General features: G+C 34.2%; 1 protein-coding gene across 3 annotated transcripts in view; it reads left to right on the top strand.

The window, feature by feature from the left end:
- LOC150107933 (telomere length regulation protein TEL2 homolog) overlaps positions 1-15,243 on the top strand; it is a 284,799-nt gene that overhangs the window by 108,569 nt on the left and 160,987 nt on the right. For all 3 annotated transcript variants that reach the window (XM_090415456.1, XM_090415457.1, XM_090415458.1), the window contains 3 exons: positions 1,768-1,904; positions 7,621-7,685; positions 8,637-8,801. In XM_090415456.1, the coding sequence (XP_090271582.1) occupies positions 1,768-1,904; positions 7,621-7,685; positions 8,637-8,801 (367 nt within the window). The remainder of the gene's footprint in view (positions 1-1,767; positions 1,905-7,620; positions 7,686-8,636; positions 8,802-15,243) is intronic.

The raw sequence follows: 15,243 nt of genomic DNA, 5'->3' as shown, positions 1-15,243 counted from the left end.
TTGGTACATTACTTAATCCAGAAGGCTTGGTCAAAGAATTAAATTACAAATGATTGGAGTAGAGCTCTCACAATATCCATCTATAAAAAGAGAAATAAAACTAAATGTTATAGCATTGAGATTAACAACATCTTCCATTTTGATATCAGGTTTAATGCAATGTTCTCGCATAATGTGATCCATATAAGTGATGAATAACAGTGGAGATAACGTGTGCCATTCTCACAACTGATTTCACATCGCACCATCTTCCTTCTTTAGTTCTTACTACTGACTTAAAATTCAGATATAGACTGTAAAAAGAATGAAAATAGGCAGAAACAGTGAAAACATCAACTGCATCCTGAATGAAGAACACCTGTAGAATAAGTACCTCATCTGTACCCTACTTGGGTGGGAGATGAACTTTATTGCCTGCTGAGTTTTTTTGCCAGGTTGGAAGACCAAGATCTACAATTATCTTCCAGATTATGGAGGATAATTGTTGATAGAAAGTTAGTAATAATATAACCTTTACGTATAGTACTGTCATAATATCCTTCCACCTCTTAAGGATACATAACAGCAATTTGATGGCAATACCATAACCAGTGAGATGAGACTCTACAATCACTTTTGGCTTATCTTATCAGTACATTAATGTTGATTATAGAACATAATTTTATCTGTAAATTGTTTATGCTCTTCTCTGGCATAAACAATTTTCAATCATCAACAATTTTCTGTCCTCTGTTGGACAAATGTCTTTCCAAAATCCTCCATTTAGCTTTCTCTTGAGCTTTTCTGTACCAATGAGTTACTACCATCTCTTTAATGTCATTCTATCATCGTCGCTTTTTTCTTCTGAACAGGTCACATTTCAAGAGATAATACTCAAATATGGTCAAAGCTGATATCTGAATTGTCCATTGAAATTTAGATCTTTTTAATGGCTGTTATAATTTGTCTTGCCCTAGCTCTGATCCAAATATTGTGCTTTTTATCATGAATAGTAATATCAGGTAATGATCTTTCCATTTTTCTTAGGGTGGTTCTCAACATTTTTTGTGGCATTTTTTTAGTCAAAGACCACTTTTCACTTCCATATGTCATGACCAGAAGTGTACAACTGTCAAATATTTTTCTTTTTAAGGCAGATTGGGAGTACTCCTTTGAATGCTTCAAGAATTTGAGTGCTGGAGCAAATAAGGATGTACAGGAAGCTACTGATGCTGATAAGAGGGTGGCTGATGGACAGACATCAGAGGGATAGTGTATGGTGGAGTTGAATTATAGGGGAGGCAGGCGACCAATAGTGTATCCTATTTATATCCATTTAATTAAGAAATTGATTGAATATAAATAATAAGAATAAAATATTTACTAAAATAAAGAGCCATAAGGCTTCACTTTGGCAATACAAAATTTATAAGAATCAAGTGGATATTAGATCCAGCATCATTTCAAAGCCGAATGTAGGAACTATGAAAGTTTCATCAAAAGTAAGTTGACCAGAGAACGAAATATGCCCGCTGGCATTTAGATGAATAAAATAAGCTCTAGTAAGATATAAAGGAGCTTGAAAAAATTAAATGCCTTGATTTTAAAGAATAATAATCTTATAATAAATTTTATAAGATTATTATTCTTTTATTATTATTATATTATTATAATAAATATTATAAAATATTACTAATAAAAATTTTAAAGAAGAATAACTAATAATTATGGGGAAAAAATCTAAATTCTTCTTTAAAAAAAGCTTTACCTTTTTTTTTTTTTTTCTAGTTTTAGTTAAAAACTTCCTTCATGGAGTTGAAGTCCATATTGCTAGTTCTCAACCTTCCATAAGAGCACTCGGAATGGTTGTAGGAGAAAACTTGTCCGCTGTTCTGCATCCTGAGAACTCCCAGCTACAGTTTGAGGTAAAAAAAAATGATAACACACACACAAATTACTACAAATTTGTGATACCCCCTCACCTTCTATTGGGACTGAGTTGTAAGAAGTTATTTTTTCATAACTTCTTACACCCAATAATTATACCCAAGCACTGTTGTGCTACCACCCTGTAGGTTGACTACTACACAAAAATAAGAGTCTATATACACTAACCAATACAAGCAGTATTGGTTAGTGTATACTCACAGTTTATCTTCTTCTGTTCTTCCATTTTTTGCCTTTTATTTGTTTTAAATTTTCATATAAAGTGTATTTATACACTTAGACACACAAATAGTACTGACACATTCATTGACATATAAGCTTCATACATAAATTACTTAATCTTACTTTTTGGGGATGATATTTATCTAATACTCTCTTAAACCAACTAAATTTATGACTTCTATAACTTTTTATGAAGGCATTTCCACACTCAATCTAGATAGTAAAAAAACAAAAAAACTTGCTAACATTTTGTTATCTTGAAGAGATAACATATATTGTCATATTGAAGAGACAGAAATGCTTGGCAGTGAAAACAGTAGTAGTGTGAGAGATGAAGAGAGAACAGGAATGCCAGAGGAACAGGAAAATAGGGGTGGGGGGGGCTAGGTGGACAAGGAGACATGGCATAGGGAGAGTGGATGTTGAAAGTGGCAGTGAATGTGTGTGTATGAAGATAGAGTATATTGCAATATGGATGCAGAAGTTGAGACTGAGCAGATATATGTGGCAAGTGGTGATAAAGGTGATTGGACAGGTGTGTGGTGGAGAAATTACAACCAAGTGGCTTGAATAGGACTAGTTATAGACCTAAAAATGAATTACTGTGTTTCTTTACAAATGCCAGAAATAAGAGAGATGAAATTGTTTCACTAATTGAGTTTATTTGCCCAAAATCATTGAAATAAGTGAAACATGGTTGAATGAAGATATTTTAATTGGAATAGAAATGGAAGGATATATTATTTTTCACAAGGATAGAAAGGACAGGAGGGGTGGGGGGTGCTGATGATGATAGCAGGGGAATTGTGTCCACCTAAGGTAGACATGAAGGAGAGAAATAGTGGCAAGTTATGAGGCAGTGTGGTGTAACGTGGAGGTTGACAGGAAGACATTTAGTTGGATGTTGCTATAGGCCTAGAAATGTGGAGGATGGTGATGAAGAAATGTATAAACAACTTGGATTAGTGAACAAAGGGTAATCATTATGGGCGATCTTAATTATGGCAGTGAAGAGATAGCATTTGGGAATAAGGAAAAGTAATTTCTTGAGTTCTTGAGAAATAACTGTCTCAAGCAGCATGTAAAGGAGAGCACGTGAGGATCAAGAGTTTTAGATTTGATTATTTCATCAGAGGATGTAATTGTGAATGGGATTTCACACTTTCCTCCAGTTGGTGAGAGCAATCACGAAGTGATCACCTGGGTTGTGGTTAGCTATATGCAGACTCTTGTAATGAAGGGTATGCGTGGAATTATAAGGCTGGTGATTGTCTGTCTCCAAGCTGTCTCCTATGACAAGCTTAGGAGACAGCGTGGAACTATAGCATCGAATGAGAGTTGAGCAGTAAGGAAATAAATACTGCTTGGGAACTGACAAAGAAATACATAACAGCATCAATGTGAATGTATTCTGAAGGCTAAAATGCTGAATAAGGTAGGTATAAAATGGATGAATGAGGAGGATTAAACATGAAATCTGGAAGAAGGTACTTTGGAGGCAGTATGAGATGAATAATTGTAATAATCAGTTACATGAAGAGTATAAAGAACAAGTCAGGAGAGTGACTTAGTTAGTAAAGAAAACAAAAGTGCAGTATGAGCAGAAATTGCCAAATCAGGTGAAGAAAAACCCAGAGAGTTTTTTAGATATGTGGCAAGTAGAAGGAAGAATGATCGTGGTAAGATGATGCTAATGGGTGAAAATGGTAGCGTGGTAACTGCTGAAAAACGCATTGTTGAGGTTATTCAGTGATCAATTTATAAGGGTATTTCATCTTGATCAGGGTGGAATCATGAGGAACTTAAGTGTAGAGGACATAGGAGAGGATGGCTTAATTGTGAGTGAGCAGGAAGTATTTGAGGCAATAACTTTGATGTCAATAGGATTTGATGACATATCACCGTGCATCTTAAGGGAATATTCCAGGGAATTGGCAGTAGCATTGGCATGCCTGTTTAATAAGTCTTACAACAGCAGGTTCCAAGGGAATGGAAGGACGGTAAAATTGTTCCACTGCATAAAGGTGGTGATAAGGCTGTAGCTTCAAATTATAGGCCAATCTACAGGGTGTTCGGGATAAATTTGACAGTTTCGTAAGGAAAAAGAAAATCTTCTTTGTATCTATTAAATTTAATGAATTGACAAAAAAACATTACAGGCAGAGTTAATTACAATACTATCAACAAGATTTACTCAAAATAACCACCATTAGCATCGATCACAGCTTCAATTCTGCTTCGGAACCTCGAACAAGCTGATGCTACAGTCTCCCTGGGAAGGGCCGCAAAAACTGTTTTAATTTTATCCATTAACTGGGCTTTTGTATTACTGGAAGTGCGATTGGTGTCTTTTTCAACTGCGCCCCATACAAAATAATCCATGGGGTTAAGGTCTGGGGAGTTTGGAGGCCAAACATTTGGACTGGTGAAGTCATAGAAATTTTCAGACAACCATTTTTGACTTTTCCCAGAGGTGTGGCAAGGGGCCGAATCCTGCTGCCATACATACGGCCTACCATTGGCTACCCTTGTTATCCAGGGCTTGACTACAGTTAGCAACTCCACGAACAAAGCCCGAATTCCAATGCCAGGGTTCTTCAACACCTGTTCCTGCAGATTTGCGAGGAATTCTGCTGTACGAACGCAATCAGATCGTCTGCTAGGGATCTTTCTTCTTGCTACATCCTCGTAGTCACCATTGCAAGTCTCTAGTTCATGCCTGATTGTTTTTACTGTATTCAGGGAGCATTGGGCAGCAGTCGTAATATCCTTATTTTGATGGCGGGCACGAATCATCATGATACAAGTTATTCTCTTCCATGATTCAGGTGGGTTCCAGCTATCCATCCTTTCTGACATCTTGTATATGAATGAAGAAGGGTCCAAACTTTTAAATGAAGAGAAGTGTGTGTTAATACATGTAACTTACGGAAAAATATAATTAATTATAAATATGTCAAATTTATCCCGAACACCCTGTATATATCTGGAGTTGTGGTAAAGGTACTGGAGAGTTGGTATGAAGTAGGATACAGAAATGAGTTAATAGCAGTATTCTCTGTGGTTATCAGCATGGGTTTATTTAAGGGAGATCATGTTTAATAACCAACTTGTGTACTATAACAAGGTGATAAATACCTTCGACAGGGGAGATGCATATGCAGTGGTGCACTTAGATTTTGCAAAAGCTTTTGATAGACTGCCACATGATAAACTGTTAAATAAATTGAAACAGATGGGATTGGATAACAGACTTTTGAATTGGATCAGTGACTAGCTGTCAGATAGGTATCAGAAAGTTGTATGTGGGAGTGCAGCATCCCAAAAGAGGAAGATCACTAGTGATATACCGCACGGATCAGTTTTCGGACCATTGTTGTTCAATTTGTATGTTAGTGATATTGGGATGGGTTTATCTAGCGATATGTATCTGTTTGTAGATGATGCAAAATTGGGAAGAGCGATGCAGAGTCAAGTGGATGTTGTGGCCTTAGAGGAGGATTTGAATATATTGCATGCATGGGCAGGTAAGTGGAACTGTGAGTTCATTGTTGCAAAGTGTAAGGTTTTGAGATTTGGTAAGCAACAGTGGGATGCAAATTATACACTTGGTGGGGAAACTTTAAAGGAAATAGAGGAGATGAGAGATCTAGGAGTGATGGTGGACAAGGATCTGAAATTCAGGGCTGCATTGCACAAGTCGTGAGGATGTCACATTGGATAATGACAATGATCCAGAGGAATCTGACATGCAGAAATAGAGGTTGTGATGCCATTGTATAAGGCCTTGATTAAACATCATATGGATTATTGTGTACAGATTTGGTTGCCAGGTTTTTATGGTGATGAGGATATGTTGGAAAGAATCCAGAGAAGATTCACAAAGGTGGTCGGTGATCTTTGGAATGTGGAGTATGAGGGCAGATTGAGAGAATGTAAGTTGCAAAGCGTCATGAATAAGAGGAAGAGGGGGGATATGACTGAGACATATAAGCTAGTTGGGTTGTTATCAGGTTGACATGGAAGAGATTTTTCCTAGAATGGGAGGTCGAGGGAGGGAGTAGAACAAGAGGCCATTGCTAAAAACTGTATAAGGAGTGTGTGAGCAGAGGAGCGAGGAGAAGGTTTTATTTGTATGTTATGCAGAGAGATTAGCTGGTACATAATTTGTTTTATAACTGCTTATTTCAACCTTCTGGGGTTTGCAAGACCTCAGCAGATTGAAATAAGCAGTTATGAAACAAACTATGAAGAAGATATAGGATTCATCTCTTCTGTGTCTGGTTCCCACTGATGAGATCTCAATAAAGATTGAAAACGGTCTAGGTTATGGTCCTTCCCATAATGCATAGCATTATGCACATCTGAAAAGCTGTCTCTTTTGCCTTATTGGATACTAACACAATTGATGTGAAGTCTTTAACCTCTGTATATAAATAGTCATTTGTGAAATTACTTCATGTGCGAACATTGTTTGATTACTCTTGGATAAAGGATTAAAGCAAGAATATAATTTCTTGGCCTCTAATTTATTTTCATATCTGTGTTCTCCAGTCTTTGATTAAGTGTTTTATTTAAGGATCTGCTCTCAGATCCTTAAAATTGGTTTAAACACAGCCTTGTATACTGCTAGTTTAGCATTTTGATTAATTTCTCTCTTTTTCCATATAAATTTATTCCGTTGTCTATTTCCATATTTAATTTACCATATTCGCTAAAAATTATTCCTTAATAGCCAAAGCTCTTTACTTCTTCTCTAAGTTCTCCATTCAGGATGCAGCCAATGTTTTTGATTTTTTTCTTATTTTCACTGTCTTTTTATTGCTGATTTTCATTCCAATTAATAACAAGTTATAATTATATGATAAAAGGACTAGAACTGTAAAAATATGTTATATGTGTGTTTAGTCTAATACCTATGGTTAAAATTGCAGCTGCACTGTAAAGGAATAACATGTTTCTGTCTTTTTTTTTTCCCCCTCTAATGCTCTCCTGAGACAGCTATGAACGTGACTTATCTGTTTAAGTAGTGTTCTCCTGAGTATGGGATTATCACACCTTTTAATGGAGATATTCAATAGCTATGCTTCTTATCCATGTTTTATCAACATTATCTTATACTTCACATTCATATTTTGTTAGATGTGTAAACATACCGTCTGGTAGCCAGATTAATCAGCATGGTGACACCATCACTACTTAGATGGATAAATCACTGTTTCCAATTGGTGATACATTGATCCCATAAGCTAATGAGTCTATAGTCATGTCGAAGACAGTCTACTTAAAGTACATTTTTATGGCATAAGAATTTTTTTTTTTTTCAGGAAGCCTTTGCTACACTAATTAAAGCTTCTTAAATTGATCTGCATTAAATAATGAAGCACCTTTGTTTTTGCTCTGCTTTTCATAATTATTCAGTTAACAAGGCAGTTTCAGCTATCTTTATAAAATGTTTTGTTTAATTTTTAGTATGAGAAAACAGATGACATAAATCAACTGCTTTCATGTCTTGATGTCCCAGACGAACCATTGAAGTAAGTTAATGTTTTTAGTTGGTGAAAGAAAACATTAAAAATGTTTTATTGTTTTTGTTATCAGCTACTTTTATTGTTGACTTTCTTTTGTGATATGATGTTTGAATAAGTTTCTTAAAAAGATTTCTATTTCTCCATTTTTCATATATAATATATTATCTTGAAATGCACTGGGATGCAGGGATATGTGATGTGTAATATATGATAAATAGCACATTAGACTTTATATGCCCGAGAGACTATTTTTAGAATCAGCATCAGCTATAATGCACTTGACTAACTTCAACAAGTATGGTTGCATTAATTTGCCAAAGATCTAGGAAACAGTCATTCTCAGACCATATAGCCTGACTTCTTCAAATGAACTTTATTGTTATCTAGCCCATTGAGGGTGTCATTTTAGAACAGTAGTTCTTTTTTATTTGCAATTTGAATAGTTTCTAATGATTCATTTGAGTTCCTGTGTGCTTGTCACAGTTATAATTTGTGCTCTGAAGATTCTGGGTAGAAAACCAATGAAATATTAGTTATGGATGAATAAATTAAGTTCAATAAATTAATATTTTATTTTTATTTTATTTTTTTTCCTCTCTTGAAGCACCATTATGAAACTAAATCATGGGAGGAATGGTGAGAATTTATGCATACAAGTGACTAAGTTATACAACTGTATTAATAATAAACACCATAATAACTATAATAATATTTAATCACCTATTATTATTATAGTTATACAATTCAGCTTAATATTACTACAGTTTGTGATTAACTGTAATAAGAGTTAATATGAAAAACTATTCCAAATCATGTGTTTAGTATTCATTTTTTCCTTATTGCTAAGTTAGAAATAATTCTAATAAGACTAGAAATAATTTTGGCAGTTTCATTTGGTCGAAAGTGATTACCCTATTAAAGTGTCTGCATTAAAGAATATTTCTGCTTTCATTTCAGTCTGGAGGTGACATCTGAGTTATTACCTGTTGAGAAAATGTTATCGCCTGAAGAAACAATTACCCAAAAATTGTCTGCCACTCATGTTTCAAACAACTCTTTTGTTACTAAAGAAGATAATGTTGGAATGTCTGATAGCGAATCTGCAGTTGAAGAGCTCGACAGGTACATACTTTGTTTTGTCCAAATTAAAGTTTGATGTGGTATCTTTCTTTCTTTACATTTGTTAAAATATTCACTGAGTGCTTTTTTAAGACAAAAAAAATCTGCAATTACTAGATCATCTCTTTATCATCAGAATATCACTGCTGTGAAGACTATATTTATAGCATTTATGTGTGGTATAAGACTGATGTTAAATAAAAATTAAATTTTGTTTATTTTTACTTGCAAAAAGCTATCATCAAGTTTATCATAATTTCCATAATTTCCTGGAAAGTAGCCTCAAAGGATGGGGAAGTACTGTATAGGGTAGTGTGATGATAATTCAGAAATTTTGCATATAGTGTAGAATCCACTTACTGTGATCGTGGATAATATTTCAGTCGGCTGTTGTTATCAAAATCAGTTGGTTTCAAAACACACCCTTTAAAATGAATTAAAATTAATCCATCTATTATGATTAAAGTCCAGTTATTGTTATCAAAATCCTCAAATTTTATCCTTTTGCATCCCAGAATTCTAAGAAATGGGGTTAATCAGGAGAAAATTTGACAAAAGAACATTTGAAATCTGACTTTTTTGTTAATATGCCTTTAATCTTATTCTTCCGTAAATCTTAAATCTTCCAGGCAAATGCAGAGGTATAAATAGTGTCTAATTGTGATTTTTTGAGTTTATTTTTGTGCTCTCTTTCAGTAATGAATTTGACTTTAAGTGCTCAATAATCAGCCCATAGCATTATGGCAGAAGCAAGTGAAAAACTTAAAGATTTATCTTTTCAAGAAAAGCAACGAATTCTGGAGTGCTATGATAAGTTTAAGTGCCATGTTAAGAAACATAGGTGACAATGATAAGTGCTATGATAAGAAACAAGCAGTGATAGCACAGTGGTAAAAAACACCTCAACAAGCATGCAGTCAGGAATACATATCCATACTTGAAATAGAAAAACCCATCAAAGGCCTGAAATGTGGAAAGGCAGCAGTAATAGATAATATTCAACCAGAAATGATCAAGTATGGAGGTATCAAAGTCTACAGCAGCTGCACTGCATAGTTCAGAAGGTCTGGACAGAGGGACAAATTCCAGATGATTGGAGTAGAGCTCTCATAGTAGGCATATATAAAAACAGTGTGAGAATTACAGCAGTATTTCTCTACTGAGTATTCCTGGTAAGATTTACGCAAGTATACTTCAGAAACAGTTGAAAAGGATTGTGGAAGAAAATCTTGGTGAAAACCAAGCTGGATTCAGGCCAAATATCAGGATCAGATCTTCACTTTATGACAAATAGTTGACATAACAAAGATCTGCATTTAGGTTTTGTCAATCTGGAAAAGGCATATAACAAGATGCGAAGAGAGAATCTATTCAATATGCTAAAGTTATATTCTGTCAATGGGGAATTATATCAAACAATGCTTAGTCTTTATTTGAGTTGTAAATCAGCTATAGAATTGAAGTACAAGTAGATGTTTTAATGTTAAATCTGGTGTGAGACAAGGATGTACATTATCCCTTCTGTTATTCATTATCTATACAGATTGCATTATGAAGGAAAGTGGTATTAAACCTGACATCAAAATTGGAGATGTTAACACCAGCTCTTTGCTTTATGCAGATGTTATACTTCTAAATAAATCCACTGCAATTCTGCGAGATTCCCTGACTAAATGGAATAACTGTTGTAATAGATATGGTATGAAGGTCAGCAATAATAAGACAAAGACAGTGAAAATAGGCAGAAGCATTGAAAATATCAATTGCATTGTGAATGGAGAACCTATAGAACAAGTAAAACTTACTTGTTCTATAAGTTCTCCATTCACATCCATTCTATAGTTTCAGCTACTTAGGCATGATTTTTAATGAAGATGGTAAATAAGTATGCAAATAGACAACAGGATCAACAAAGCTGGTATGGTAGGAAATCAATTGAATAAATTCATATGGAATAAGAGAGAAATTAGTCGGAACACTAAATTAGCTGTATACAGGACAGTGTTCAAACCAATTTTAACTTATGGATCTGAGAGCTGGGTCAGAAGTAAAACACTTGACCAAAGACTCGCAGATATGAGAGTCCTGAGAAAGATTAGAGGCGTGAACAGATGGCATCAATGGCAATATCCTATTAAAAACGAGGATATTAGGAAAGAACTTGACATTGTCAGCATCCAGGAGTGCATTAGCAGAACTAATCTCAGGTGTAATCTCAGGTCACTTAAACAGAATGGGCAAGGAAAGATTTTCAAAACAGGTGTTCTCTGCCAGGCTGCCAGGAGAAAGACCAAGATATAGGTGGATTTAATCAGTAAAAAGTGCCTTAGAAGATAGAAATATAAGATGTGATAATTTTGGAGTCTTGATAGATAACAGACTGATTTGGAGGAAAATTGTAGATAGGAAGTTAGTAATGATGTAAATTTTTTATGTAGTACTATCATATCCTGTAAACCCCCTTGAGGGTACATGGTTGGAATTTGAAGATGATGATAAGTTGCCTAAAATGAGTCAGTGTAGTGTGGCTGTACATTTAAAACTTTCAAAACGACTCTTGTGTAAGATCTTAAAAAACAGATCAAACATTGAAACTTCAACTCTTACTAATGAGAGCAGGGATTGGAAGAGAACGCAATCTGTTAAGGATACTCAAGTTGAATCAGCATTAAAAATTTTGTTTAGTAATGTTCGTGAAAGGAATGCTTCAATTAATGGTCCTTTGATGCATCAAAAAACAGAAGTTGCGAAAACTATGGGTAAAGAAAATTTCACTGCAGCTGATGGATGGTTTAACACGTGGTAAAAATGAGAGAATATTGTGTACAAGCATATTCATAGTGAAGAAAAAAGTGCTGATTTTTTTATCAGCTGATGTGTGGATTAAGACCAAGTAGCCAAAAATTATTGTCGAATATTCTCCTGAGGATATTTACAATGCAGACGAAACATTACTTTTTTTAAGTAACGAAACAGGACTATTTTCATGCAATGCCTGAACATACTTATTTGTTTAAAAATGAAAGTACTAAAGGATTTAAATCTTCAAAAGAGCGAGTGACCGTTGTTTGTTGTGCTAATATGAAAGTTGAGAAACAAGAGCTTATAGTAATTGGATAAAAGTAAAAATCCTCAGTTTTATAGGTGTCAGAAGTTTACCTGTTGACTACTGTTCTAGTAAAAATGCATGGATGACTAATGACATTTTCAACAATTGGTTATTAAGTGGGATCTGAAATTAAACTAACAAGATGATTTTTTACTTTAATTTCAGATCCCACTTAATAACAGCTGCACTGCACACACACACAAACAATTGATCGTTAAAGAACATCAAAGTAATTTTCTTGCCTTTGAACATTGCATCATTAATTCAACCACATGATCAAGGCATTATACAAGCTTTTAAAGCTCATTATCACAGGGAAGTTCATGCGAGAATTATAGCTGAACTAGATTATATAAAAGACCAATCTGATGCAAGTGCAATTAAGATTTCACTTCTTGATGCATTGCATTTGTTAGCAGTGTCATGGAAGCAAATCTCAGAGAAGACTATTGAAAACTGCTTCCAAAAAGGTGGATTTTTTAAGACAAACTCTGAAACTCTTTCTTCTGAAGAATTTGAATATTTTGCAAATGAAATTTTTGATAAAACCCCAGATGGTATGTCAAAAGAAGAATTTGAAAATTGGTTGGATATTGATAACAATGTCGAAGTGGTGACTACAATGACAGTGTTGGAAATATGTCGAGCTGCTTTCAATGAGAACTTTAAATTAATAGAAGAAAGTGAACCTAATACAAGTATAGAAACTCCTCCAACCTGTGCCCAGAAGCAAGAAGCTCAATGAATACTTTGTCGTGGTGTGCAACATAGAGCAACAAACTTCGAAAGGCATTATTAGTATGAGCAACTTATTCGTGAACTACTATATTCAAAGACACGACCGACAACACTAGATAAGTTTTTAAAATAAATGTTATGTTGTTGTTTATAACAGTAAATTAAATTAAAAAATGTTCATAACAATAAATTGAAATAAATGATGCAATTTTTTATATCCTTTGCTTAATGTTATCAGCCGGTTATTGTTATCGAAAAGCAACTGTCCCGAAGTGATCACAATAACCAACGCCTACTATATCATTAACTTGTTTCTGCTCTAAAGATGCTGTTTTGAAATCCAGTGAAGTATCAGCTATTTATTAAATATCTTATTTCATTCTTAGGGTTATTTAATACTGTCACACATGAAGATGAATAACTGCCAAGACCTAAGTCTGGTTGATTATCCTCCATAGGGATAACATTATGCACATAGGACAACAATTTAGTAAATTGGATTGGCTGAACAGGTTACTCTTCCTAAACAGATGCCATGACACTCATATTATTACCTGTGTCATATTCAAGCAAAAGCTTCAATTTGGCAAAGGCTGTATTATATTTACAAAGATTTTTTATATAACAAAGATGTATAACATTTATATATGATTTGATTTATCAATAATTACAATCGTTTCTATAAAAATCAGTTGTAGTCTACTGCCTAGAATAAAATTCACTCTGGAAAAAAATGTTTTCAGATTTTTCTCAGCATAGGTATATTGGGTAACATAAATGCATATGTGCATACATACATATAAAGAACAAAAATTAATTTTTAAAACTTCACATTTTTACATAAAAAATCAAGCATGCTTTGCTTTGCACAAGATGCATATTTCATACGTTTGAAATTGTTCATTATGCCACTAAGATGCTTGAATGTGTCGTCTTAATAAATCTTGTTAAAATATGTAAAGCACTTTCTGCTTCACACCAGGTAATGATTTTCTCATCATTGCTATTTTCTTCCACGAAGTCACTACTACTATTATCTTCTTCTGGTGTATGAGAGATTTGTTTTAAGATCTCAGCGTCTGTCGGTATACCCGAAGTTGCGATGCCATTATCAATGTCTATAAAATTATCAATCTCTACACACATTTCAAAATTGTTCAAGTTTCGCGCTTTTAGCCACACTGATAATGATAAGTTATCCTCTTCATCTTCTTCAGATTCGCACTTGTATTCCGCAAGACCGGCTTTCTTAAAACAGTTTTGTATCGTAGACTATGACACCAAATTCGAAGCATCACTCATTAAACATATTGCGTGACGTACACTGATCTTCAAGTCATTCATAAGCATAAGCATTTTCCACAGATTTTTCTCTGCATTCTATCAGTTCCAAGACTAACAGACGACGAAAATGGGATTTAAAACATCTAATTATGCCTTGATCAAGTGGTTGCAAGACAGATGTCACATTCAGTGGCAAAAAAAACAAGTTTTATATTTGTTAAATTAGCCACTACAGGATGGGCAGGACAGTTGTCTATCAATAACAAAATTTTCCGGTTTTCACTGTGAAGATTTTTATCCCACTTGCGAATTTCATTTTCGAAAATTGAAGATTTCATCTAGGCCTTCTTATTCACTGTATAATCAACAGGAAGTTTCTTTATGTTTTTAAAGCATCTAGGCTTTGCCGATTTTTCAATTACAAGAAGCTTTCTTTTATCGCTACCGGTCATGTTCGCACAAACTAACTAAAACTGTGAGTCTATTTTTGATAAGTTTTCCGCCAATGCACTTTTCGTTTTTAAATTGAAAAGTTTTATTGGGTGTTAAATTATAAAAAAACCCTGCTTTGTCTGCATTATAAATGTTGTTATATCCATACCTTCATTTGATGTCTGGCCATACATTCTTGATCCAGTCAGAAACAACGTTTTTATCAATGGACAATGCCTCGCCACTTACTTTTGCGTAGACAATATTGTTTCTGTTCTTAAAATGATCAATCCACCCATTGTTGCATTTAAAATCGCTATAACCAAGTTGAACAGCAAATTTTTCAGCTTGAACTTTCAAAATTGGTTCGCTATTATTATTATACTTTTATTACACTTTTTAAGTTTTTTACACTTTGATCAATTGTTTTCAAAAGCGTTCAGAGTCAACTCGCGATTCTTCCAAATTGTTGATATTGTAGATGGGAACAAACCATACTTCTTTGCTTCTGTCAGATTTGATTCGCCACTTTCCACCTCCCGACATTTTTCCACAACCAGAAAATGCGTACTTACGAAATGTCAGTAAAGGAATGACTAACGTGTATTATTCGTTCATTATTCCCGTGAAACGAATTCGTAATAAACATGACGTGCATGCATTAAATCAAATGTAATTCAAATATACCTTCAAAATTATTCGTTATAAATGTGAATTCGCTGTAATCATGATTGTTATAACCGAGTTCTATTGTATAGTAGACTGTATCGTCGCTTGGTGTTGCACTGATTAGATCGTCGGCTTGTCGAGAGCTCCTGAAAAGATTAGTAGTATTTTGTGTTAACATTAGATATTTTACTAGAAATTTAAGTAGTATTGTTT

The sequence above is a fragment of the Typopeltis vanoorti genome, chromosome 3 (genome assembly GCF_054136105.1).
Source record: "Typopeltis vanoorti isolate ZY-2024b chromosome 3, IOZ_Tvanoo_1.0, whole genome shotgun sequence".
NCBI classification, from domain to species: domain Eukaryota; kingdom Metazoa; phylum Arthropoda; class Arachnida; order Uropygi; family Thelyphonidae; genus Typopeltis; species Typopeltis vanoorti.
Note: the sequence above shows the minus strand (reverse complement) of the source record. Positions and strands in the feature narration are given on the sequence as shown.